At 36.2% G+C, this 27406-nt stretch overlaps 1 protein-coding gene across 3 annotated transcripts in view; it reads left to right on the top strand.

Annotated features, from left to right (window-relative positions):
- LOC126691477 (violaxanthin de-epoxidase, chloroplastic) overlaps positions 1–20708 on the top strand; it is a 40051-nt gene extending 19343 nt beyond the window's left edge. For all 3 annotated transcript variants that reach the window (XM_050386520.1, XM_050386529.1, XM_050386525.1), the window contains exon 6: positions 20001–20708. In XM_050386520.1, coding sequence (XP_050242477.1) covers positions 20001–20502 — 502 coding nt within the window. In that variant the 3' untranslated portion in view covers positions 20503–20708. The remainder of the gene's footprint in view (positions 1–20000) is intronic.
- The last annotated feature ends 6698 nt before the right edge of the window (positions 20709–27406 follow it).

Below are 27406 nucleotides of genomic sequence, written 5' to 3'. Positions count from 1 at the left end.
TACAGCTTCATCTGCAAGAGATGTCACCTTTAGGCTTTGGAAAAATCTCTGTAACCAAACAGCTTCTTGTGCTGCTGCTGAACAAGAAACATACTCAGACTCCATTGTGGATAAAGCAATGCAAGACTATTTCTTACTGCACCAGGAGATAGTTGTACAACTAAGTAGAAATGCATAACCTGTAGTGGACTTGCGCTCATTTCTATCACTGGCCAAGTCAGCATTAGAATAACCTCTCAATCTCAAATCTCCACCTTGATAGCAAAGAATGAGATTTGATGTCCCACGAAGGTATCGAAAAATCGTCTTAACTACTTGCCAATGAACAGGTTTTGGATTACTTTGATAACGACTAACCATACCAATTGCAAAACAGATGTCTGGTCGAGTACACAACATAACATACATCAAACTTCCAACTGCACTTGCATTGGGAACTCTTGCCACTTCTCTCTTTTCCTTTTTTGATTTAGGGCAATCTTCAAGGCTTAATGTATGTCTCTTCTCAATTGGAGTGTATGAGTTTGGAATTATGCATATGAAATCGCTTTAAGATTGTCTTTATGTAAATTTCTTGAGACAAGCCAAGAAGCTTCTTTGAGCGATCCCTGAAGATCTTAATTCCAAGTACATAATTAGCCTCTCCCATGTCCTTCATTTCAAAAATAGAGGACAACCACCTTTTGATGGTGACAATTATCTCCATGTCATTTCCAGCCAACAAAATGTCGTCCACATACAAAGACAGGATAAATAAACTCTTTCCTGATCGTTTGACATACACACAATGGTCTTCTTCCATCATTTCAAAACCAATCAAAATAATAGCCTTATGAAATTTGAAATACCATTGTCTAGACGCTTGCTTTAGGCCATAAATGGAACGCTGAAGGCGGCACACTTTGGGCCCTTGTTCCTTGACCTCAAAGCCAATAGGTTGATCCATATAGATCTCCTTGTCTAGTTCTCCATTGAGAAATGTAGTCTTTACATCCATTTGGAAGAGTTCCAAATCCAAATGTGTAGCAATAGCTAGAATAAGGCGAATAGAGACAAATCTCACTACTGGGGAGAAAGTCTCTTCATAGTCTATCCATTTTCTTTGGGTTTAGCCTTTCGCCACGAGACAAGCCTTATATTTGTCAATTGATCCATCTGCCTTGCGCTTTATTTTTAAAACCCACTTGTTTCCAATGGTCTTGCGCCTAGGCAGAAGGTCAACCAACTCCCAAACTTGATTCTTTGCCATGAAATCCATCTCATCCCTTATGGCAACTATCCATTCATGTGAAGTAGGTGAAGCTAATGCTTCCTTATAGGAAGCAGGCTCATCAAGGTCCAGTGAATCACATATAAAAGATTCCCCCTCAATCTCAAAATGACGATGGGGAATAGTTCCATGTTCACTTCTACGTACCTTGGATCCTTGTGTGTCACTATTTAGCGGTTTGCTCCCACTAGGAGCCAAATCACTCCCACTATCTTTGGCGATTTTAGGATAAAGTTGTGATTCTCCACCCTCGCCCAAAGGTGGTATGACATCTTCAAGTTCTTGCAGCTCATAAAGCTAAAGATCTTGTTTTGCTTCATTGATGCTTGGAAAATCATCTTCAATGAAGTTGACATCACGAGACTCTATCTCAGTCATTCCACCATCAGAATATTCACCATACATTACATACCCCTTTGAGCTTTCTGAATATCTTATAAAGATTTTTTTGCTTGCTCTAGGGCCCAATTTCCCATACTTATGGGAAGTACTATGAACAAAACTTGCACAACCCCAAGGCCGCAAGTTCTCCAAATTGGGTTTTGCGCCAGTCCATAACTCATATGGTGTTGTGGGAACTAACTTAGAAGGCACATGGTTAAGGATGTAGGCAGCAGTCAACAATGCATCACCCCAAAACAAAATTGGAAGGTTAGCTTGCGCCATCATCGATCTAACCATCTCTAATAGAGTATGATTCCTTCTCTTTGCAACACCATTTTGTTGTGGAGTACCAGGAATCGTCAATTGCCTGCGTATCCCTTTTTCCTCACGTAGTTCCTGAAACTGTTTAGACAAATATTCACGATCCCTATCAGTTCGAAAAACCTTTAGATTCCTTTCTTTCTGATTCTCAACCTCTACCACAAAGCGCTTAAAGCAATCTAATGCTCCAAAGCGATGAGAGATCAGATAGACATAACTGAAACATGAATAGTCATCTATAAATATGAGAAAATAAGAGGCGCTATGGCGTGCCTTAACATTCATAGGTCCACATATGTCCGAATGGACTAATTCCGAAGGATGAGCTGCCCTTGGAGCCTTACCAAAAGGCTTCCTGTAGGCCTTTCCAGCTAGACAAGGTTCACACATAGGTGGGCTTACATAAGTGATAGACCCCAATAGGCCTTCTCTAGCTAGTCTAGCCAATCTATCTTTTCCTATGTGTCCAAGTCTAGTATGCCACATTACAAAATCAGAAACATCATCATTATGAGCACTAAAAGAAAAAGAGGAATGGTCTAAATCCAACATAAAGAAATTATTAGATAAATAACCATGTCCATACAAGGTTTTATTTAAATAAAAATCCAACTGAGGACCATCGAAACAGAAACTAAATCCAAGTCTAAGCATAGTAAATACTGAAAATAGATTACATTGGACACCAGGTGCATGAAGCACATCATGAAGAAGTAACATACGTCCCAGACGCAATTTGAGCTAGTAGGTTCCAACTCCTATGACTTCTTTTTGAGCTCCGTTACCCAAAAAAATGTACTGTGTGCCTGTTGGTATCTTTTTGTAATCCACACACCCAACTCTATCTCTGGCTATATGTTTGGTTGCTCCTAAATCTACAATCCACCCAGAAATAGTATGAGCAACAAAAACATGTGTACAAACATAAGTAATGACAGAGTTGTTAAGAATGGATGCCTTCTTTGTCTCAGTGCACTTACGAGCGAAGTGACCCTTCTTACCACAGTTGTAGCACTTGATCTTTGCCTTGTCCTTCTTAGCACGCTTGCCCTTTTTGCGCTTTGCTATCTTGCCTGTTTTAGGCCCAAGGTTACCAGCTCCTTTGGCATTCCTCCCTTGTCCCTTGCGTTTAGGCCTGAATGCCTTCCACTGCCCAGATTGGGTGACAAGGAGGGTGTTTTGGTGCGCCCCTATGTGCTTTGCCTTAAGCTCGAGATGAAAAGAAATATCAGCAAAAGTCTTGATATTCTCACTATGTGTCAAAACAAGCTTCATTTGCCCCCAAGTAGGTTCAGGCAGTGAACGTATCACCGCTGTGACCTGTTGTTCATCAGAGAGATTATTGCCAGTAGCCTTTAGGTCACGGATCAATGCAGACATTGTCTTTAGATGTTCAGCTATGCTATGCTTTGAATTCATAACATATTGCTCAAACTTCAAAGTAAGAGCTCATAACCTAGTTGCTGAAGTTCCTCCATAGGCAATCTTAAGCTGGTTCCACATCTCTTGGGTATTTGGGTAGTCCTCAAACTCCCCAATAAGATCATTGTGCATGCTACTCAGCGTAGTGAAGCGTGCACAACGATCTTTCTTAACCCAAGACTCATAGGCCTCTAAGTTACGGCGATATTGGACAGTATTCCCATTTTCAGGTCGCATTATCACATTGGTTAGGGTTTCAAGGACCTCTTGTTCATTAAGCAGATATTGAATTTTTCTATGCCACATATCATAGTTGGTTCCATTTAGTTTCTCTCCCTTAGTTAGATCAGCAACTACTTTCTTAGTGGCCATGTTCACTACATTCATTACACAAGTTGATATTAGTACATACATTTTTAAATTTTATTTCCAAAAATCCAACTAGACCATGATATTCCTTCTACATAGTGAGATTGAAAATTTTGCTAAGCTCATAATCATCTCTCACTATGTAAATTGGAATAACACATCTAATTGATTTTAAATAAAATTTTGTTAAGAATAAAATATCACACCATCCACATATTAAATCATACATATAACATATGTCCATACATCTTTGTGCACAACGAATTGTGCATGGGCTCTACTATAAGCCTTATTGCTAATTTCATACAACATGCTAAGACAAAATTTAAAAATTATAGGTAACCGTGAAACACATCCCCTTACATGGCTTCCAAAATTAAATTATATAGCCTTAAATTACATTGCCAAAAACAATGGCCCAAAAAATATTGCCAAAAACATTGGCCCAAAAAAAAGTACATATTCAAGTACCCAACTACAAAGATTCTATTTGTAATTAAAAAAAATTGGGGATGCCACATTACCAAATAATTTCAAAAATTGTCTTATCTATTCACAATAACAATAAATAAAAATATACATGTTGCATAAATTACCAATACAATCTCTAACTATAGAGATGAGCCAAAGAGTCTCATAAACCCTTTGGACACGTATTCTTCACATAATGCATTCATATAATATCAATTCAATCATATCATAATATGTTAAAAAAACATCATAAATTAATTCAAAGATTAAAACCATGCATATTTATACAAAAAATTAGAAAACTAATTTCACAATTTTCTCATATTATCACAATTCTATTTTAACATCAAAGTTAAAAAAAATTTCCACTACAATTACATATATGTCACATTAGAAAAAAAATGTGGTCTAAACAAAATTAAGAATATATAGTGTTTTACTATAAATTAAATTAAATAATAAGAAAACCCACTGTGCATGTCATAACATTTGATTTTGATATAATTTTCTATATTGTTATAACCCAATTCCTTTGTAAACTATGTTACAAATCCACACAACATTTGTAAATAATATTACAAACCCACACAGCCACTTGCGTGTGGCTTATTACTTGTACAGTTTCCTTGTTGAAGGAAACAACAACAATTTTTGTGTAACTGATACACCAACGTGGCCTTGCACAATATCCTTGTTAAAAGAAACAAGGATAATTGGTTGTGTTCAAGTGTAACTAATACACTAACATCAACGTGGGGCTCTTTTATTTTATTATTAGTTTTATCGATATTTTTTTTTTTAGATAACCACTCAAATAATCCTCAAGCTTCTCTTTTTTAGAACTTTAAGGGATTGGTTGTTTGCTTTGCAAGATAAATCTTTCCCCTCTTTTATTGATTTCCTAGACTCTTGTAATTTTTGTATTTGATTTCTTTTCCCTTGTACACTCCCTGTGCACTAGGGTGTCCCCTTTTTTATCAATATATCTTTTACTTATCAAAAAAAAAAAAAAATAATAAGTGTAATGGTTTGGGGAGCCCTTTAGGACACAGCCGAAGCAAATCTTGGCCGATGAATACACAGTTATTCACTTGGTCCTCTGTGTAGGACTAACAGAACAGGGCTTACGATCTTGTGGTGTTCCATTTTAATCACAACTTCATCATTTAAAGTATAAATTAAGCATGTAAACTGTCATTTTAAAGCTTATGGAATGTATTTCAAACCATTAAAAAATATTTGACATTAAACAAGATTTAATAGGTCAAAATAAGCTTGTAAATTTCGGATTACATGTAAATAATAAAAAAATTACAGCTTTTTATTTCTCTCTCTACATGCCATAACGTGCTTTTAAAAATTACAGATCGGAAAATTAAAAATTACTTAATCTTTTAATTTTAGCATGCATATAGGATTACATATATTAGAGATCATGACATCATTCAAGAGTGAAAACAAGCATAAAATGGCTCTGATACCAATGTTGAATAATTATATACTTTATTAGCGGTCATGTAGACACATACCTTTTGTGGAACAAATCACCAAATTGTCAGATCTTGTTCTTTGCTTGCTTTACGAACTCCTCATGATCTCCTTTGTGGAACACCTCCAAGTTGCAGGAAAGGCTACTAGAGTCTCTCCTAATTTCCACGCTCCAAATTCTAGGGAACAGTAGATGGTGTCCCAGAAAGATGGCTTATATTGAGAGAGCACTCAAAAACTATACGTATGTTCACTCACTGTATCTCTCATTAATCTGACAAGTATTTTTTAAATACAAGAAGAGATTCACTTACATCAGATATATGTGATCCCTAAAAGATCTCATCTATTAAGTTTAAATTACTCCACTACTGATATTGATAACTCATATCAATATTTGTTAAGTTTAAATTACTCCACTACTAATATTGATAACTCATACCAATATCTGTAAGTTTAAATTTAAACTTATCAAATAACTTATGTGGACGATCCATGAGCCATGGTTTATGGGTTGGGTCAAAACCAGCCCAATTTCTAACAATTCCAAAAAGCAGGGACGGAACTACCTAGGGGCTAAGGGGGGCCATGCCCCCACCCCCCCAGCCTTTGAAAAAAAATTCCCTAGTATATATATTAGCATAAAAAATTTACTTTTGGCCTGAAATTAATATACTTGGTCCCCCTCTCCCAAACAATTTACAAGCTAACCCATGAAACCAAAAATGAAAAAAATTATCAAATCATTCATTGTCTGGTTGTCCCAAGAATATCAAGAAAAACATTTAGCTAAACATTTGGACAATTTACAAATCTGGACAACAAGGAAAATCTACAAAACAATTCACATATTCAGATAATAAAAAAAATCTTTGGACATAGTCTAAGTAAAAAAAAAATTATAACAAATCAATTATAAATCCTAGCAAAACAAATCACAAAAACCCAATAATCTTTAGCCAAAATTTACCTCTAATTTGAGAGCTTTGTCCCTCTCAAATGACTCCACCCTATAGTCACGGAGACAACTTCTATGTTGCTAATCACTACATCCACACACCAATTAGTATCACTAGCAACTTGGATCAGTTGGTGTTACCAGCAAAGAAAATATATAAAGAAAATACATTGAACTCCCCCTAAATACAATAAATCAACTCCCCCTAATCTACTCTCCTTTTTGTTATGAATTGCCAAAGGCAAAATCAGTCCTCAAAGGGTGGAGGAGGTGGAAAGGCACTCCTATGCTTCGCAAAATCTTCTCTCAAAGAGGCAACCTCCGTCAACAACTCATCCAGAAGCTGTCCGTGAGTTGCTTGTGTAGTCATGAAGGACTGCATCATGGCACAAAGTGAGAGAGGAGGGGCAACAGTAGGGTCTACATCGTTAGCACCACCAGAAGGATCCACAGTTGCAGTCGGATCCACAAAAGTCTCCTCAATAGCAGGAATAGTACCAGAGGTAGGAGTTGTAGTAGAAGCTTCTCCTCGTGATCTCTTTGACGTTCTAGTGCTTGGCTCAGCAAACTTCATTTGTGCTTGTCGCTGTCTAAGAAAGGTGGCTCCTACGGGGGGCAGTGATGTGAACTAACTCTAAGTGAGGAAAATCTGACAACCCTAGAAACCTCAAAATCCTATATATGTACACGGGGAAGAGCAAGTTTTGAGCTTTACTAGTACTCCTATGGATGTCAACAATGGTTTGAATAAACATAAAGGGAAAACACATAGAACCATAAATAACAAGAGCATAAAGAAAAGCACACCTATCTATGGGAACAGTATGAACATGAGAAATAGGATAGATGTTATGACAAGAAATCCTTAAGTACAAAGAATTAAGCTCATTGAGTTCACAAGAATTGATTCTTGGTTCAATACCCCAAGAAACAGGACGACCACAAAGAAGTGACATCATGTCATCAGTAGTAGGAAAAACAGTGTATGGGTATGTGGGTTTAAGAACTACATGCACTCCTAAAGCTTCAGAAACTGTTTGCTTATTTATGATAAACTCTTGACCTTTGATCCAAGAAGTCAAATAATGACCACTCATCATTTCAGGATAGATAGAGAGATTTGAATAAAACTCTCTAATCAAAATTGCAGGAGGAGGATTTGACACCTCACACAAAGAAACCCAGTTCCTAGACACAAAGTTCCTATGAATAGATGGATCTAACTCACTCAAGATAATCTCTCTTTCACCCCAAATAGACCTAGACTTAGTTAAGGTCTCATAAGTCTCTTCACACTTATTAGTGAGAAACCTAACTCTATCAAAATAAGCTGAACCAGAAGAAGATGAACCAGGATTCCCATTTGCTCTAGTTTTAAACTTCCTACCAACCTTAGGAGATATGACTAAGGACAGAAACAAAACAACACAACAAAACCAAGGGCAGACTGCATCAAAAAGGGTTAGAGACAGGATAACATGGAATTTTGAAAAGCTATATGATGCATGATATTAGAATTCGTATGATGCATGATCTAATGCTCAAAAAACATTCTAATTTCATCATAATTTTGAAAATTGACCAAGAAATTTTAAGAATTTTAGAAAATCACTAATTTGAAAAACCTAATTTTCAAAAAAAAACTTCATATTGATCAATTGAATAATATAACAAGCATAAAACATGTTATAATCACTCAATCTATCAATCACACAGGTCAATTTTGCCAAATTTCAGAAAATCCCCAAATCTCTCAAGAACAATAGAACCCTAATTTCAAAAATTTTAATCAATCACAAAAATTTTGAAATTAAAGCATGTGAATCATGTTTATATGATCCGTGAACAAAAACTCATGATTTAGTTTTGATCAAAAAGCCTAAAAACATCAAAAACCCCAAAATTTTTAAAATGCAAAAATCCCTAAAAAATGCATGAAAACATGTAATATGATAAAAAAGAATGGGCAAAAGTGTCTTACCTTAGGATTAGGAAGAAAACCTTTGAAACTTTGACCAAGAAAACGACAAAAAAATAATTTTTGTGAGAAGGGATCAAGAGAGGAATTGGAGAGAAAGACAAAGAACTTTTGAAAAAGTCAAAACTGATTCCTATATGTTTTTTTTTAAAATGAAATCTGATCGGTCAAGAGGAATTAGATAGGAATCGAAATGTACATGAAGAAAGGTTTGACAGGTCGAAAGGAATCGGGAAGGAATTGAAGGGACCTGAGACTTTAAGCTGAAAACTGATTTTCTTCCTCACATTTCGATTGGTCAAAAAATAGACTCAATCGGTCAAATTCTAAAGAAACATAAATTTTGAAAAATTCTAGAAATTTTTTTCTGTAGAATCATTTGAAAAAGAGTTTTTATGATATGACATGTATGTTCATGACTTCAAATGATCTTCAAAACCAAACTTTGCAAAGAAAAATTCAAACTTTATCAAATTTCTTCAATCTTCTCTTTCCTCACTCCCCAAAATGCATTAAACAACTCAAGAAGTTTAATTTTCGAAGGCCACAAAACTCAACACACAATCATATGTACAAGGTTTAACAAAGTTTTGCTTGTGGTGTGTGCAACTAGTAAATGTATGAGATACTCATAAAGTGATATGTAGATAGAAAATAAGCACAATTTCTACATTATTTATCGCATAAGTTTGAAAGTAACTATCACCTAAAGAATTACATCATATAACTTTCATATCTCCTAGAAAACACGCTTGCAACCAGGCAATTTTTTTTTTTCTTCTTTTAAAGCATATTTTTCTTTGTTTTTCATTTTGCTTTTTGCTTCTTTTAACTAATGTACAATAACACCTTAAGTATTTTGCTATGTAAGTGCTACACCTTACTGAGTACGACTTTTATGAATTGCACACAGGTGTTAATGATTGGCGAGTAACAGTGGTGAGATGGTTATTTATGCTTTTTTCTTAGGATTTTTTAGTCCTTACAATCAAAAGAATGGGACTTCAAAATCAAGAGCATGTGCTTAAAAACCATAAATAACTCACACAATATAAGTAGTCCGTAGCATAAACTAGCAAAGTGCAGAAAAATAAAACTTATTAAAGCTAAACAAGCTACACAGTTATGAAATGTAAATTTCATAGGCCAACCTCAAGGTAAATTTCATAGGTACATGGTTTGCATCTTGAAAATGTATAATACAAAAACCCTTTTTTATTTTATTTTTTTTTATTTTCTTTTTAAAAAAAAAAAAAAATTGAAAAACAACCAAAAACAAACCTAGAATGCAATGTATGAATGTTATGCAAATGCAAACCCTAAAGAAAAACAATTTTGGTCATAGGAGATTGAAAGAATTGACACAAAGACCATGTCAGATAGACTCACCGAGGTTGAGTCTTTTGCATCCAGACCTTTTTAGATGCAAACTTGGAGTTGGGATTTGTATTTGAATTTTCCCTAATTTTAGCTCCAATATTGGTATACAGGTTAAGAACTTTTACCAAAATTGATTTCTCAGTAGATGCAATCCTTTTTAGTTCCATTCTGTATTTTCCTATTTTCCAATATCAATTGATATCTTGGAAATTTTGGTGACCATGGCCTAGAACTGAGAGAGCTGACCCTCCCCCCTCCCACCCCATCTCTCAGCCAACACCCTTCCCTCCTTTGCCCCCCTCTTTACCACTTCCTTTCAACCAGCCACCCCCTCTTCTCCCTGGTTTTTTCCCTTCACCGTTTGGTTTTTTTTCCATATCACTCTTTTTGTCCACCTCTTTCTCTTTCTCCTCCTCTGATCACCCCACCTGCATCAGACTGGCCCTTACACCCACTTGTACTGCCTAGCCCAACCACCACTTTATCACCCACACCCCTACCTAACACTTTGCCCCTCCCTATCTCAGCTCTTAAACTATCTCCTCAGGGCAGAGAGGGCAGTTTTGGCTCCTTTCGCATTGACTCTAAAACCTTTTCCTTCTCTTTTGACGGCGGGCAGGGGGATTCTTATGCTTTACATGAAAGTCGTCGGGCTATTATAAGTTCTGTTTGGTTAGGTCGTAAGGGATTGGAATGGATTCTCTCATGTTTTGCCGATATCCGTAATTGGGTTCCAGGAATAGATGTAATGTGCAAGTGGTATAGAGAAAACAATAAGTTGTTTGAATTCTGGGGATGGTCAAATAAGGTTGAAATTTTTGTGGAGATAGCTGTATATTATGGTGGAACTCGCCATGGTTGTGTTATGGTACCTGCGAGTTCGAACTGATCTGGGTGGTGTTTGTTCTCAAAAGAGTTGGAGAGATTCCTATTAGGTCCAAACACTGTTTGGGTGAGAGGGGGGACTTCCGATGAAGCTGTTGGTGGTGGTCCGACGGATGGAGGTGGACTTGGAGGGAATATTTCTTTCAAATTCGATGACCAGCGGAAAATCAGAGCCTTTGAGAATTCTAAAGTTGGTTCAGGTAATAACATGCTAAAGAGAGCTGCTGAAGGGTGCATAGTCTAAATGGGTGTCCAATATGATGAGTAGTTTTTGCAAAATGGTGGGTTTTCCTATTGTAAGGCATGAAGCTCAGTGTGTGGCTTTATTTCGTCTTCTGGAACAAGAATGTCTTGAGGTTGTTAATGAGGGGAGTGGTCGAAGACCTATTAACCCAGGTCAGAAAGGTCTTATAGAGAACTTCGAGGTCTAGTTTCCACAATAAATTATGATGGGTCCTCTTCTCGTTATAGAGTTTCGTCGAACAGTTTGGGGTTATTGGTAGTTATAAATGACTTTAAGACTTCTTTCTTGGAATGATATTGTTTGTCTCCAGGAAACTAAGCTTTCTTCGGTAAACTCTGCTATCTTGCGTAGCTTATTGGGTAGTCCTTCCAGTGATTGGGCTGTTTTGAATGCGGTTCAATCATCTGGTGAGTTCTGCTGATTTGGGATAAGCGGGTGGTCGAGAAAATTGATGTGTTGGTTGGTCAGTTTTCAGTTAGTGTTCTTTTTAGGGGTGTTGTGGATGGTTTTGAATGGGTTTGTACTAGCATTTATGGTCCAAACGCAAACCTTCATAGGGCTGTTTTGTGGGAGGAGTTATCAAGGGTGTGTACTCAATGGAACAAGCCATGGTTTTTATTTGGTGATTTCAATGTTATCAGATATCCTTACGAGAGGCATGGTTGTGACTCTTTTAGCCCAGCCATGTTTGCTTTTTCAGATTTTATAGAGAATAATTTTCTAGTGGATTTACCATTAGAGGGGGCTTCTTTCACTTGGTTTAGGGATTATAGACCGAAGTCTATGTCCCATATCGACAAGACTTTGGTCTTTGTTGATTGGGAGGATCATTTTGGAAATGTGTCCCAAAGGGTACTTCCTTGGGTTATTTCCGATCATTGTCCGATTTTGGTGGAATCTGGTGTTGTGGGGAGGGGGCACGGTGCTTTTAAGTTTGAGAACATGTGGTTAAAGGTTGAGGGTTTTGTTGAGAAGGTTCAACAGTGGTGGATTAGGTATTGCTTTACGGGATCACCTAGCTTTGTTTTGGCTCAGAAATTAAAGGCTCTTAAAGAAGACCTAAAAAAGTGGAATAAGGAGGTTTTTGTTGATTTGGCTTTTAAGAAGAGTTTGCTGTTTGAATTATTTGGTTTGGATGTTAAGGAAGATATTCTGGGCCTTTTGCATGAGGATCATGCTTGCCGTACTCAGGTTAAAGGTGAGATTAAAGTTTTAGCTTCCATGGAAGAGACTTTCTGGAGACAAAAGTCTCGTGCTCTGTATGTGAAGGAAGGTGATAACAATGCACGCTTCTTTCATAGATTAGCAAATTCTCATAGAAGAGCTAATCATATTAGTAGTGTTGAGGTGGATGGGGTGTTATATGAGGATGAACCTGCTGTGCGGGCTCAAGTGGTCCAATTTTATCAGGAACTTTATACAGATTCGGACACGTGGCGTCCAACTGTGGATGGGTTGGATTTTGCTAGTATTGGGGAGGATGATAGGTTGTCCCTTGAGAGGGAGTTCTCATAAGAAGAAGTCTCCTAGGCATTGTCAGAGATGGAGGGGGATAAAGCCCCTGGCCCGGACGGGTTCACCATGGCATTTTTTCATAAATGTTGGAGGGTGATGGAGGCTGATGTGATGGCTGTCTTCAAGCATTTTCACAGGTATTCAGTTTTTGAAAGGTCTCTTAATGCTTCTTTCCTCACTCTTATTCCTAAGAAATCTGATGTTGTCAATATTAAGGATTTTCGGCCTATTAGTTTGGTGGGCAGTGTTTACAAGTTGCTATCTAAGGTGTTGGCGAATAGGTTGAGGGTGGTTTTAGACAGTTTGATCTCGGAGACCCAAAATTCCATTGTTGGTGGAAGACAAATTTTGGACTCAGTGTTAATTGCAAATGAGTGCCTGGATAGTAGATTGAAGTGTCATTCCCCAGGTGTAGTTTGTAAGCTGGATATAGAAAAAGCTTATGATCGTGTTAATTGGGATGCCTTGCTTTATTTGTTGAATAGGATGGGCTTTGGGTTGAAGTGGAGGGAGTGGATTAAGGCTTGCATTTCTACTGTTCGCTTCTCAGTTCTTATAAATGGTTCTCCGACAGGCTTTTTTTGGAAGCTCTCATGGGTTGAGACAAGAAGATCCTCTGTCCTCTCTTCTTTTCCTCTTGGTTATGGAAGTTTTATCTTGGATCCTTAAGGAAACCGAGGATAGTGGTCTGCTTTGTGGTTTTCATGTGGGACCTGTGAACTCTATTGGGGTTCGCATATCTCATCTGCTTTTTGCAGACGATACTATTTTGTTTTGTGATGCTTCTAGAGATCAGCTATTGGCTATTAGACTAGCTATGTCTTGCTTCCAAGCCTTTACTGGATTAAAGGTAAATGTGGGGAAGAGTGAGATTGTCCCGGTGGGGGAGGTTTGTAATATTGATGCTTTGGCTAATATTCTCAGTAGTAGGGTGGGTAGCCTGCCCATGAAGTATTTGGGCATGCCTTTGGGCACCTCGTACAAGACTGCATCCATTTGGAACCCCATTTTGGAGAAGATGGAGAAGAAGCTGGCTGGTTGGAAGCATCTATATTTGTCTAAGGGTGGTAGGCTTACTCTCTTGAAGAGTACCCTCTCTAGTCTTCCCACATACTATTTATCCTTATTTACTATCCCTGTAGCTGTGGCTGACAGATTGGAGTGTATTCAGAGGAAATTCTTGTGGGGGTCTTCGAAGGAGTGTTTTAAACATTCTTTGGTGGCTTGGGAGAAGGTGTGTTCACCTCTAGAGATGGGTGGTTTGGTGGTTAGGAAGTTAGGTCACCTCAACCAAGCTCTATTAGGAAATGGTTATGGAGGTTTGGCCAAGAAGGTACTAGTCTTTGGCGGAGGGTTATTGCCACCAACTATGGCGAGGGTCAAGGGGGGTGGACTACTAAAGCTTGTAGAAGGGCACACAGATGTGGCCTTTGGCGTGGTATTAATGTCGGTTGGGAGAGGTTCTCCAAACACTTAGCTTTTATGGTGGGTGATGGTTCCTGTATTCGTTTTTGGCATGATAGGTGGGTGGGGGATTTCTTTCTTAAAGTGCTCTATCCTCAGTTATATGCGTGTTCTTGTGACAAGGAAGTTTGTATTTCTGACATGTTGGTTCATCAGGAGGATGGGAGTAGTAGATGTTGGAATGTGAGATTTTCTAGGAATTTTCATGAGAGGGAATTTGAGGCTACCTTCTCCTTCCTAGAACTCATTCAGTCTTGGATCCCAAGAGGTATTGGGTGGGATAGACCCCATTGGTGCCTTAATAGGAATGGTAAGTTTGATACTTGGTCCTTCTATCATAAGATCAGGGGTACAGCTCCTTCTTACTTCCTACGGAAGGGGATTTGGAAAGTCAAGGTGACTAAGAGGGTGGCTTTCTTCTTGTGGACCGCAGCATATGGCCGGATTCTTACCTTGGATAATTTGACGCTCCGGGGCCTCCCTTTGGTGAATAGGTGCTGTATGTGCTGTTGTTCTGCGGAATCTGTTGATCATCTTCTCACTCACTGTCTGGTAGCTTATTCTTTGTGGGTGCAAATGTTACAAGCTTTTGGGATTCAATGGTCATGCCAGGTTTTGTGGAGAGTTTGGTGTCTTGTTGGTGTAATTGGTTGGGAAAATATGCTTCGGACGTTTGGAATATGGTTCCTATGGTTCCTAGTTGTTTGATGTGGGTTGTTTGGTTGGAAAGAAACCGGCGCTCTTTTGAGGTTTTGGAGAGAACACTTGATCAGTTACAAGTGCTCAGCCAAAATACTCTTTTTGAATGGGCTAAGTGCTGGGGTTATTCAAATTGTTCTTTTGCTTTGGAGTTCTTTTCTACCCTTAGTAGTGCCTCTTAAGTTGCTTCTTTTTTTCTATTTTCAGTTGTTTTTGTTTGCTGTTTTTTGTGTTCACCATCATGAACACCTGTAATGGCTGTTTGCGTTTTTCTTGTTGAATAAAAGTCTTATTACTTATATATATATATAAAAAAAGAACTTCTACCAACTCATGAATAAGTGCCATAGGATCTTGTGTTTTTGACACATGCACTCATTGTTTGGAAGCTTGCTTTAAAACTTGCAACTTAAAGCAATTTGGTTTAGTATGCCCAGCTCCACCACAAAAATGACAAAACCACTAGCGTTTGTGGTTTTTCTTGCTTCTAGATTGATTGGGATTTTTAGGTTTAGACTTACTCAGATCTACCCTAGTTCTTCTAGAAGCTGAAACTACTTCCTTATGTACCTTAACTTCAGAAAAAGTTAGATGAACAACAGAAGATAATGTAGCAGGTACAAACTTAGGAGGATTCACCACAGTAGTAGATCCACTCTCAACAAACCCTAAACCTGTCTTATCAGAAACAGACTTTTGAACATGTAACATCTCATCTAGTCTAGAAGTAGAAGTTCTATCTATTTGTTCTCTAGCAACAGATAATTCTAATTCTAAACTCTTAACATTTTCAAGCAAAGACATGTTCTCAATCTTAACATAATTCAAGAGTTCATTAGTATCAAACAGTTTTAGCAGCAAATTATTCTTTTCTTGTTCAAGAGTGTTTATCTTTTTCAACCTTATTCAACACTTTATAGCATCTTTAGTTGCTATCTTGCAAAGTTTGTTGTAAGCTTCTTGCAAATTTACATTCTCAGAGATTTCCCCTTCAGAAAGGTTCTCATCAGTAGTCTCAATTTCACTTACTACAGTAGTAGCAGTGGAAGTCATGAAATTTCCTTCTTGATCACTTTCAAACTCATTATCAAAAACTTCATCATCACTCAGAGTAACAGCCATAGCTTTACCTTTGGATCTCAAGAAAGTTGGACACTCATATTTTAGATGACTATGACCCTGACAACCATAACATTGTTGTCCTAAAGAACTATTAGATGATTGACCTACATTATCTTTTGATTTTTCAGAATTGTTGTTTTTGATTGTGTCATTCTTCTTAACATTCTTAGTATCAACATAGTTTCTATTTCTTACTTTCCTATTATTATTTCTTAGAAAATTTCTTAAATTCTTGGCAAGATAAGCAGTCTCAGTAGATGAGAGTTCATCATCAAATCCACAATCATTAACATCATCAATATATTTCAAAGCCATAGATTTGGATTTATTTGTTTTTGGTAAGTCAGATTCATAAGACTGAAGAGATCCTACAAGTTCATCTACAAGAATAGAGTCAACATCCTTATTTTCAGTTATGACAGTTACTTTAGGTCTAAAATCCTCAGTTAATGATCTATAAGAATTTTCCTCACAATTTTTGGTTGATTATAAACTTCACCCAAATTAAAAGCAGAATCGACAATATCATTCAACTTAGTATAGAATTCATCAAAAGATTCATTATTAGACATTTTAATACTTTCAAATCTAGAGGTCAACTCTTGCAATTTATTGAATTTTATTGCCTTAGTGCCTTTATGCATTGTTTGTAAGATGTTCCATGCAGTGTGAGCAATCTCCACATTTGAGATCCTCTTAAATTCTTCCATGGAAACAGCATTGAATATCGCATTCATAGTCTTACTATTAAAGCTTGCTGCTTCCTTTTGGGCAGTAGTCCATTCACCAATAGCTGTGGTTGGTCTTTCCCAACCGTTTTCAACTGACAGCTACACTCTCTCATCAATAGATTTCAAGAAGGCTTTCATCCTAACCTTCCAGTAAGTATAGTTATTCCCATCAAAGTGTGGGGGGATCACAAGAGAGTGATCATATTCCATAACAGCAGAGGTCAAGGATCAACTCTAGGTTAAGAAACCTAAAAACAATAGCTAACCTACTTTGATACCACTTGTTCGTTCGTTCGTTTAGATCCCTTAAACCAAATTATTTAACCTAATATATTAATCAAGTGATTACTTAGATTAATTATTCAGATTTAGGTTAAAAAACAATAAATCATATCATGCAAAGATGCGGAAAAGTAAATAACATACGATATGATGACCCAGGAAAACTAATGAAACAAATCGTTTCAAGATAAAAACCTAGAGAGGATTTGACCTAACTATCCTCAAGGTAAACAAATCCACTATAGGAGAATTGAAATTTTTATAATCAGATTTAACCCTAAATTTATTGCTACCTTATGTAGTAACTAACTAACACGACCACGTGCAAGTTCCGAATCTACAGACTCCTTCTCTTCTTGGATTTACACCAACACAAGCCGTCTTGCTTGTGACTTTGAGATCCCACTCAAAGGTTTCAGATCACTATTAGTAATGATCTTGATGCAGCAACTATGTTCTACCAACACTTGATTATAGTTCTTGCTTCGGTAGATTCTTGTATGGTTAGAAGGTACAAAACCTCTCAGATCTCACAAAGAGTAACATACAAGTCTTCCAAAGGTCTTCAAAACGTGAACTAGGGTTTCCTTTTTATATGTGAAGAAGTTTAGATGAAACCTTAAACGTTTTCGCGGGTTTGGGCCTATTCAAAAATTCTGCAGAAAAATTGTGCCTGCAATTTTCGATTGGTCAAGCCTAATTCTCGATCGGTCAAGCAAGGCAGAACCACACTTCCTTTTTCTGCAATCATCTGGACTTGAACCTTGAAACACCACTTTTAAGTATTGCCTAAAAACCTAGACTAGACATGTTTTGTTCTCGGTTTGCCAACACAATAAATATATGATTCTAAATATTTAAATCTAAATCTTTATAACCTAATAGATGTAGTAAAGTGTTTCGATAACATAGATATTGGGCTCTTAATCTCAGTTCTTCAATTCTATTTAGCTAAGGAAAACACATCCTTCTATGATCTTATTTCCGCTTTTCTCCAAACTCCAATCTTAGACAAAAATGGGCATTCTTATTCAAATCGCAAGAAAGGCATCACTCAAGGCAGCTCCCTATCCCCTGTGCTAATGAACATTTTTCAACATCGACTTGATTTGCAAATCCATTCTTCCTTTATGAAAAAGGATAGGAGGATCGACTATATTCGGTATGCTGATGACATGATCATTGCTATCAAAAGTGGGTTTGATTCAGAAAAAATATATAATAGGTTTTGGAATTTCTTCATAAAGCGCTGCAAGACCTAAAGCTGGCAGAGACATAAAGCATCCATGTTTCTATTTAAGTCCCCTTCCAAGGACTTCAATTTTCCTACTAACCAACTCTGTTGGGTGGGTAGATGCATTCTCATCAACTCTGTTACGCAAATCATTCCTAACTATACCATGTCCTCATTCAAAGTCCCTATCTTTGTCTGTGACAAGCTTGATGTGCTCACAAGAAAATTCTGGTGGAGAGCTTGGGATAAACTCTCTGCTTCGAAAGCAACAGGAGGCCTAGGCTTTAAAAAAGCCAAAATAGTAATAATGCTCTACTTCCAAAATTAGCTTGGATGATCGCCTCCAAGCGGGACAACCTTTGTATGTCCATTTTGAGAAGCAAATATAAAGTGAGGCAAGATTGGCTCTTCAAAGAATCACCAAAAAATGCTTCCCCAACCTGGAGAGCTATTGAGAGTGCAAAGCATACTGTCATTAAAGGAGCTTGCTATCAAGTGGGGGATGGCACCTCAACTAACGTTTGGAGTGACCTGTGGGTATCATGGCTGCCAACATTCAAACCCAAGCCCAAAAATGTGGCATCAACTTCCTCCCATCTATGGTTTCTTAGCTCATTGACCATGCTCAACATGCTTGAAAATCCAATATGGTTCTTGAGCTTTTCGATTATGAATCAGCTAAGGCTATCCTATCCATCCCTATTCCTATAAGGTCTAAGCCCGACAAGTTAATCTGGGCACCAAACTCCAAACGTGTTTTCACTGTCAAGTCTGCTTATCGAATTGACAATGAGATTACTTCCATAACCCCTCCCACAGACATCCCTTGGAAAAAACTTTGGAAGGCTAGAGCACCAGAAAGATTGAAGATGTTCTTATGGAGATTGGGTAACAATGTTCTCCCCACTAATGAAAATCTCATGCAAAGATTGTCGATCCAAGATTCTTGCTATGAACTTTGCAAACAAGAAGTTGAATCCTCTGTTCATCTCTTCATATCTTGTCCTATAGCCAAAGCCCTTCGGTAAACCTGTTGGGGCTACAAGCCTGAAGAACACCAACTAGCTGCCCCTGAAAGTATCATCAAGCTAGTTCTTGAGCCTCCCAAAGCCTACTGCCCTGACAAAGATATATGACTCATATCCCTTCCAATGGCTTTTGTTCTTGATGAAATCTTGTATGTTAGAAACCAATCTTTTCACCAGGGGATCCATACTGAAATCAGGAAGCTATCGAACAGATCCTTCGCAAGTTTGCTGAATTTAGAAATCTTACGAGCTTAGAACATCCGCAAACAAACCCATCCAAATGATAACCCTCCCTCATGCTGGACTAAGATCAATACTGACGCTGCTGTCGCCCATAATGATAAAGGTGAAGTCCTCAAAGTATGGGCAAAGCTGCTCCCACTAACCGGTTTACTAGATACTGAGCTAGTCAGTACCGTTCATTAAGTTGATTGCTCTGGCTAGTATAAATTGCAAACACCTCAGTTCAAGTTACTCAAATTCTGGTACAATTAGAATGTACTCTTTTATCGCAACACTATCCGAATGACTCTCATTTGTAAAATTAATTTCTCATAATGTGGAACATGTGCTTGGTTTTAAATGTCACTAAGTATATTTTTTTTATAGAGCTGAGCTGATGAACAGGACCAACTTTGTATCTTTTCGTATTCAATAGCATTTTAAGTTGAAAATTACCTAGTTATGTAAATATATTAATATGACGAATATATTATTCAGATTCATTTACCAGCATCAGTAAATGACTTGAACAGGTATATTCTATCATCCAAAATAGAGAACAAACAAGATGACTACATATTCGTATACTATCGAGGCAGGAATGATGCATGGGATGGCTATGGTGGTGCTGTAGTGTACACAAGAAGTGCGGTTTTACCAGAAAGCATTGTTCCTGAACTTGAAAGAGCAGCTAAGAGCATTGGCAGAGACTTTAACGGGTTCATCAAAACGGATAATACCTGTGGTCCTGAGCCTACCATTGTAGAGAGGCTTGAGAAGACAGTAGAGGAAGGGGAGAAAATCATTATAAAGGAAGTGGAACAAATAGAAGGGGAAGTTGAGAAGGTGGGAAAGACTGAAATGACCTTGTTTGAGAGGTTGGCAGAAGGATTTAAAGTCCTTCAAGAAGATGAGGAAAATTTCATAAGGGAGCTAAGTAAAGAAGAGATGGATGTATTGAGCGAGCTCAAGATGGAAGCAACTGAGGTGGAAAAGCTCTTTGGAAAAGCATTGCCAATTAGGAAGCTTAGATAAATTTCACTTTGAAATAGATGGGCTAATTGGTTACACCATACCATACAAAGTTACTTCCATTTTTTATTCTTTAAACATTGTAATCTGATTTGGCATCCATACTTTTTCACTTAAAAATGAAATACATAATTCAAATCTGTATCATACTTCAAAGAACATTTTAGAGGCAATTCCAAGGAAATTCCAGCTTGGTAATCTATTTGAAATCCGTTTGTGTTGCACTGCTCGGTGCAAAAGGGTCACTCCCCACATTCTTGTACTCTGAATTAGCTGTAAAATCATATTGCTAAATTATTGAATTGCACTTAATCATGATCAAAATGAGAGTAGAGGAAAAAAAAAAAAAAACAACTAAAGTTATCAAAATTAAAAGTTCTTAACTAAACTTAACCTAAATAAATAAAACTTACAACTAAACAAATAATACCACTACTCATCCCAACTCATTTATTCAAAGTGACTATGCCTTTTGAGTGGAGTTGTAGTGTGTCTTTGTGTTAAAACCTTTTTCCCTCTCTTTTTTGTGTGAGTTTGTTTCTAAAAAAAAAAAAAAAAAAAATTATTGAAAGTGGGTCCAACTTACCCATTTACAGATTCACATGAAATAACTTCAAATACTTGATAGACATTTGTTAGTTTTTATTATGTCACCTTTTAAAGTTTGGAGGCAATTCTTGAGATTTTTTTTTTAATTTTTTTTTTGTTTTTATTGTTATTATCTTTATTTTTGAAATATTTTAGTTAGTTGCCATGTTTGCAAAATTATTTAGCAAACTATCATATCGAGTCTTAGAGACTCAAGTTCCATCTTAGAACTCGAGTCTATTAAACTTGAGTTGCATGTGGTGGCAATCTGATATAAAAAAAAATTCATGTGGAACTTGAGTTTTAAAATACTCGAGTTCTTGCATTCACCAACTATTCTTCTTCCTCCTTCATTCGTCTTCTTCCTTCGTGGGTGTCTGGGTGAGTTCTTTCTTCTTCCTTTGTTCTTCTCTTTCCATGGGTTCTTCTTCAAATTCTTCAAATCTTTCTTCCTCTTTAGATTCTTCGTTTGTTCTTCTTCTTCCTTCATGGTTCTTCAAATTCTCCAGATTCTACAGAACTTCTTCTTTCTTTAGATTCTTTATCTTCTTCTATGAAACTCAAGTCTTAGAGACTCGAATTCCATGTAGCAAAATCTTCATGCCAGCAATGAGAACTCGAGCCTGAAAGGCTCGAGTTTTGTCACTAAACTCGAGCCTCTAGGGCTTGAGATGTTACTTTCTTATATTATTTCAAAGCCTTGCTTACTAATGGTATAATTTCTATACATGATGTTAGAGGGAAAATATCTCCCAATTCTTGAAGTTTTGAGGCATATCATGGTCATTTTTGTCCATTCAATAGTTATCATTTTGATGGTTTTTGGGATCAAATTGAAAACATATTCAGTATTCAATGACATGGTGCCCTTTGTTCACTAGATGCCTTATCTCAAGTAGCATACTACTACTGCATAAGAAAAATCCCTCCACGTCAGTTTCCTTTTTCCATTGTTTCGCTACACACTGCATTAATTCCGAAACATTCCCAAAAATCATTCATGAATTTCAGCCAAGTCTTCGACTCCTATTACAACAGCTACATGCTTATAAAGTCCTTCTTAATGACTAAAAATTATCCTTAAGGAAAATTTTATCAATAAATCCAAAAATATCATCAATAATGCAATTTTCAAAGGATCTCCAAATAATAATCTTCCAACATCACAAAGAAAGATAAACTAAATCTTTTAAGACTAATGCTCTATTTGTTTATGCAAAAATATTTTCTAGAAAATGAGTCATTTTCTAAAAAGTTCTGTAAAACTACTTCATTTTCCTATATTTGGTAATTACCTTAAATGAGTTGAAAAACAATATTCTAACTTTCCTTATTTAGTTTGCTGTGAGATAGAGTTGTTTTAAAAAAAAAAAAAATTAATGGAAAATAATCTCTAAAAATAAGTCATATTTTTTATGTTGACCAGATATAGTTTTCCTTTGACTCATTTTTTTTTTTTTAAAATACTACTAAACACTGAAAAACATGAAAAACCATCTTTACAAAAGGTTTTTCATCGAAACAAATAGAGCGTTAGTGGAAAACAATCTCTAAAAATAAGCTATACTTTTTATGTTTACTAAATATAGTTTTCCTTTTACTTTTTTTTTTTTTAATGTTACCAAACACTAAAGAATACGGAAAACTATATTTTTACAAGATTTTCTATTGAAACAAACATAGTGTATATAAAATTTCAAAAAATGCCAATTGAATTACTTTCACATTTTATTCACTTTTCAAATTAGACAAAAGAGAGAAATGTTTGAGATGAACAAAAATACACTTGCAAGTTCCCGCTCCATTTGTTTCGATGAAAAACCTTGTGCAAAGATAGTTTTCTATGTTTTTCAGTGTTTGGTAGTATAAAAAAAGGTAAGTCAAAAGAAAATTATCTTTGGTCAATATAAAAAGTATGACTTATTTTTTGGAAAACAACTCAATCTTATAGCAAGCTAATAAGGGAAGTCAGCAGATTGTTTTTCAACTCATTTAATGTTACTACCAAACATTGGAAAATGAGATAGTTTTATAAAGAATGATTCTTAGAAAATGACTCATTTTCTAGAAAACATCATTGTTGAAACAAACAGAGCGTAAAAGTCTAAACAAAAGACAATTTTAAACATAAAAGTCCAAATCTTATTCCAGTGATTCCTAAACTCCACTCATACGCACATCCTAGCGGAAGCCTAAACACATGCTACTCTTCCTTATGAAAATCTAAAAGGGGAAAGAGGGGGGGGGGGGGGGTGAGTTGACAACTCAATAAATAACCAAATACCAAACTAGTTAAAACAAGTATATAGATTGACAAAATAATATAGAATTATGAGATTAAATTTTTCACATTTGTCAAAAGTTATAATATACTATGGATTTTCAAAAATATACTAAAGATGTTTCATAGACTTAAAATAATTCATAAATCCAAACATTTTCTCATTCTTAACAATCTTATACAATTATGACTATGGTCACGCTATATCCTCGTGACTAGGTATCAGATTCAGAAGAAACTAGTTTCATGTTAATGTATATTCCCTTATTAGCTGGGTCTAGAAACACAATAGACTTGTGATGCCCTAGAAAGAACTAATTTTGGTACCAACGAATAATCCCCATTGGATGGGTATCAGAGTTCAAAACATAGTCATATTGTCCAAAATCATATATATCAAATCAGAGTTCAAACAACAATATATCTCATTCAAATACATATAAAATCATATATTCAGTAATCAAATATATTTGTGATAATTCTTTATTCTTTACTTTTAATCAGTAATACAATTGACATAAAATTGTAATAATTATAAACAATTTTTAGTAGTTAAAATACAATAGTATAAGCAAAATAAAACCAATTAGGATAAGGTTACTTACCTCAGCTAGCTCACCACAAAAGAACTTCTCCTAACACTTAAACAATTTTTTTCAGGTACCATTTACTCAATAATCAAATAATTTAAAAAAAACTTATAACAATACCCAGCCAGAAGAGAGACTACTAAAAAATATCCAATAATTTTCTACTATTATCTCACACCAAAAATCCACATATTCAGAGTTCATTTAAGATCTGCTTATTTTGCTAAAACTGAAATCATTTTGCTGAAAATACTGTAAATAAAGGTAAAAGTTAACTGAAATAGTACTATGGGACCTATGAATAGTACCAAAAAATACAGTGGGACCTATAAATAGTAGCAAAAATAAGCTAAATAGTAAAATAAGTTGGCAAAAATAATTTTTTCCAAACGTACACTCATAATATATATTTTCTTTACTTTCTGCTACTAGTAATTCCCTAGGATAAGACTTATAGAATACATAAAGGGTAAAAGTCACTTTATAAAAGAAGAGCAACATATGGACTCATCTTCAGGTATATGTGTGTTCCTTTCTCTCTCTTTCTTCTTATTTTTTTTTCTTACATGATAATTTATGACTTGTTAGACTTCATTGACTTCCTATTCACCTCTACCAAAGCCAATAAAATAAATAATAATAATAATAATAATAATAATAATAATAATAATAATAAAAGTTGAAGGCTGCTTTTGTTTTCTTGTTTTAGCCTTAATCTCTACTCACAAAGATGGTCATGGAGTCAATAAATGTGGTTATAGATGATGCCATTTCGGAAAAGAGTGTTGATGAAGGTGGAGAAACTTCAAGCCTTAAAAAGAATGATGATGATGGTAACTCTTCACAAAGTGATGATGTTGGGAGACAATTACCGAAAAAGGAAACTACTCCTACCGCATCAAGAAGGGAAACTAGATCAACCCAGGGGTCATCAAGCCCACTCACTCCTCTTGAAGTCCAACCTCCAATCTTTTGTGATGATGAGCTTTCCACTTCAAAGAAACCACCGTCAAGAGTGAGTCTAAATCACCCCAAAAGCAATATAATTGAAGATTTGGATGAGGGCCTTCCTTTGAGCAGAGGACCTAGCTATAGTGTGAATCATGTGACATATCATTGCTATCTTGCTCAATTTGAACCAAAGAAGGTGAAAGAAGCCTTGAAAGATGAAAATTGGGTAGAATCCATGCACCAAGAATTACATCAATTTATTAGAAATGATGTATGAGAATTGGTTCCAAGACCAAAGGACACTCATGTAATTGGTACAAAGTAGATCTTCAAGAACAAGAATGGTGAGGATGGTGAGGTTGTGTGAAACAAATCTAGATTTTTGGCTCAAGGTTATACTCAAGTTGAAGGTGTAGAATTTGATGAGTCATTTGCTCCGGTAGCAAGACTTGAGTCAATCCAGATTTTTCTCTCCATAGCATGTATTATGAATTTCAAGCTTTATCAAATGGATGTGAAGAGTGCATTTTGAATGGGATTCTGCAAGAAGAAGTATTTGTTGAGCAACCAAAAGGGTTTCAAGATCCTCATTTTTCGGGTCATGTTCTCCGATTGAAGAAAGCTTTGTATGGGTTGGCAAGCACCAAGGGCATGGTATGATCGTCTTATGACATGTCTCTTGGATCGTGGTTTCAGAAGACGTCAAGCCGACCGAACACTTTTCGACAAACGAGATGAGAAATCTCTCCTTGTAGCTCAAGGGTATGTAGATGACATTGTGTTTAGATCATCAATTGATGCTCTTGCTCAAGAATTTTTAGAAGAAATGAAGGACTTTGAAATGAGCATGGTGGGGGAGCTAAACTACTTCCTTGGTCTTCAAGTGAAACAACAAAAGGATGGGATATTCATATCTCAAGAGAAGTAAGCCAAAAATCTCGTGTAGAGATTTGGTTTAGACTCCAAGAAACATGCATCTACTCCAACGAGTACCTCGGTCAAACTAAGCTCCGATCCAGCCAGTGTGGAAGTAGATCCAACTCTTTATAGGAGTATTATTAGTAGTCTCCTATATCTCACTACAAGTAGGTCGGACATAGCCTTCAGTGTTGGGGTGTGCTCATTTTCAAGCAGCTCCCAAAGAGTCCCATATATCGGTGGTTAAAAGAATCATTTGTTATGTCAATGGAACATCCGACTATGGGATTTGGTACTTAAAAGACTCAAATGACTACCTAGCCGGATACTCGGATGCTGATTGGGCTGGGTGTGTTGAAGATAGAAAAAGCACATTGGAAGGATGTTTCTACCTTGGAAACAATCTGGTGTCATGGATGAGCAAGAAGCAAAATTCAGTGTCGTTATCAACAACTAAAGTAGAGTATATTGCAGTGGGTAGTTGTTGTGCTCAACTTTTATGGATGAAAAAGCTTTTTCATGAGTATGGGATTTCTCAAGACACCATGTGCGTTTTTTGTGACAATACAATTGCCATTAATCTATCCAAGAACTCCGTTCAACATTCAAAACCAAAGCATATCGAAATTCAATATCATTTCATTCGAGACATGGTGGAAGAGAAAGTTGTATGGCTGGAGTTCAATAACACCGACAATCAAAAGGCTAATATTTTCAGTAAACCACTTGATGGTTCTTGGTTTGAATCTCTTCGTAAGACCATCAGTGTTGGTATCATCCCTTGACTCATTTCTCTAGTGTGACCCACATTTGATCATTGGTGCATTCATGTAGAAAGGGTCTCACATGTCATCAAGTTTCTTTTATAGGTCTTTGCTTTGTTTACCTTTTTGTTTGTTGATCTTACTTTAATGCTTTGTTTTTGAATGTGTTGAAAAATTCAAAAACCCATAAAAAGTATAAAATCTAAAAAGTTTGATCACTTGTGTTGTGTATATCACATGTTGAGTTTGGCCTAGTACCTCCATACTAATGGTGTAGTGCATTTACGAGCTTAGTTTGTTATGTATGCACATTTTTTAAGTGTGAGCGAAATCTAGAAATCTACGTTTGATTGTTGTAAATAGATCTTTAAGCTTGTCATGAATGATTAGTCAATAGTCTTATTAGATCTTGATACATGTGTAGACTTGTGCCTATATATGTCACGACCCAAATCCATGAAACATGAATTTAGATACATGACTAACTTGTTGAACTTATATAACTCACTAGACATAATTAATCCAAAATAAATTAGAACTCCAAAGAAACAATACTCTTAAAAACCTCTTACAAAAATCCAAACTCCACAAATTGGAAATAATCTCCACTATATAAAACATGAATTACAAGATAAAGGTAACTAAAATTCTATAAGTTTTCAAGAAATACTAAAGTCGCCTACAACTTCCACGCTCTACCTTGCACCTTACAAAGTGATCCAAAGGTTATATATTCCCAACTACACTTTAATCTAAAAAATAGAAATTGATGGGGTGAGCCACATATCTAGTAAGTAATTATACAGAATACACAA

This window comes from Quercus robur, chromosome 1 (assembly GCF_932294415.1).
Source record: "Quercus robur chromosome 1, dhQueRobu3.1, whole genome shotgun sequence".
NCBI lineage: Eukaryota > Viridiplantae > Streptophyta > Magnoliopsida > Fagales > Fagaceae > Quercus > Quercus robur.
This window is presented reverse-complemented; position numbering and strand designations above follow the sequence as displayed.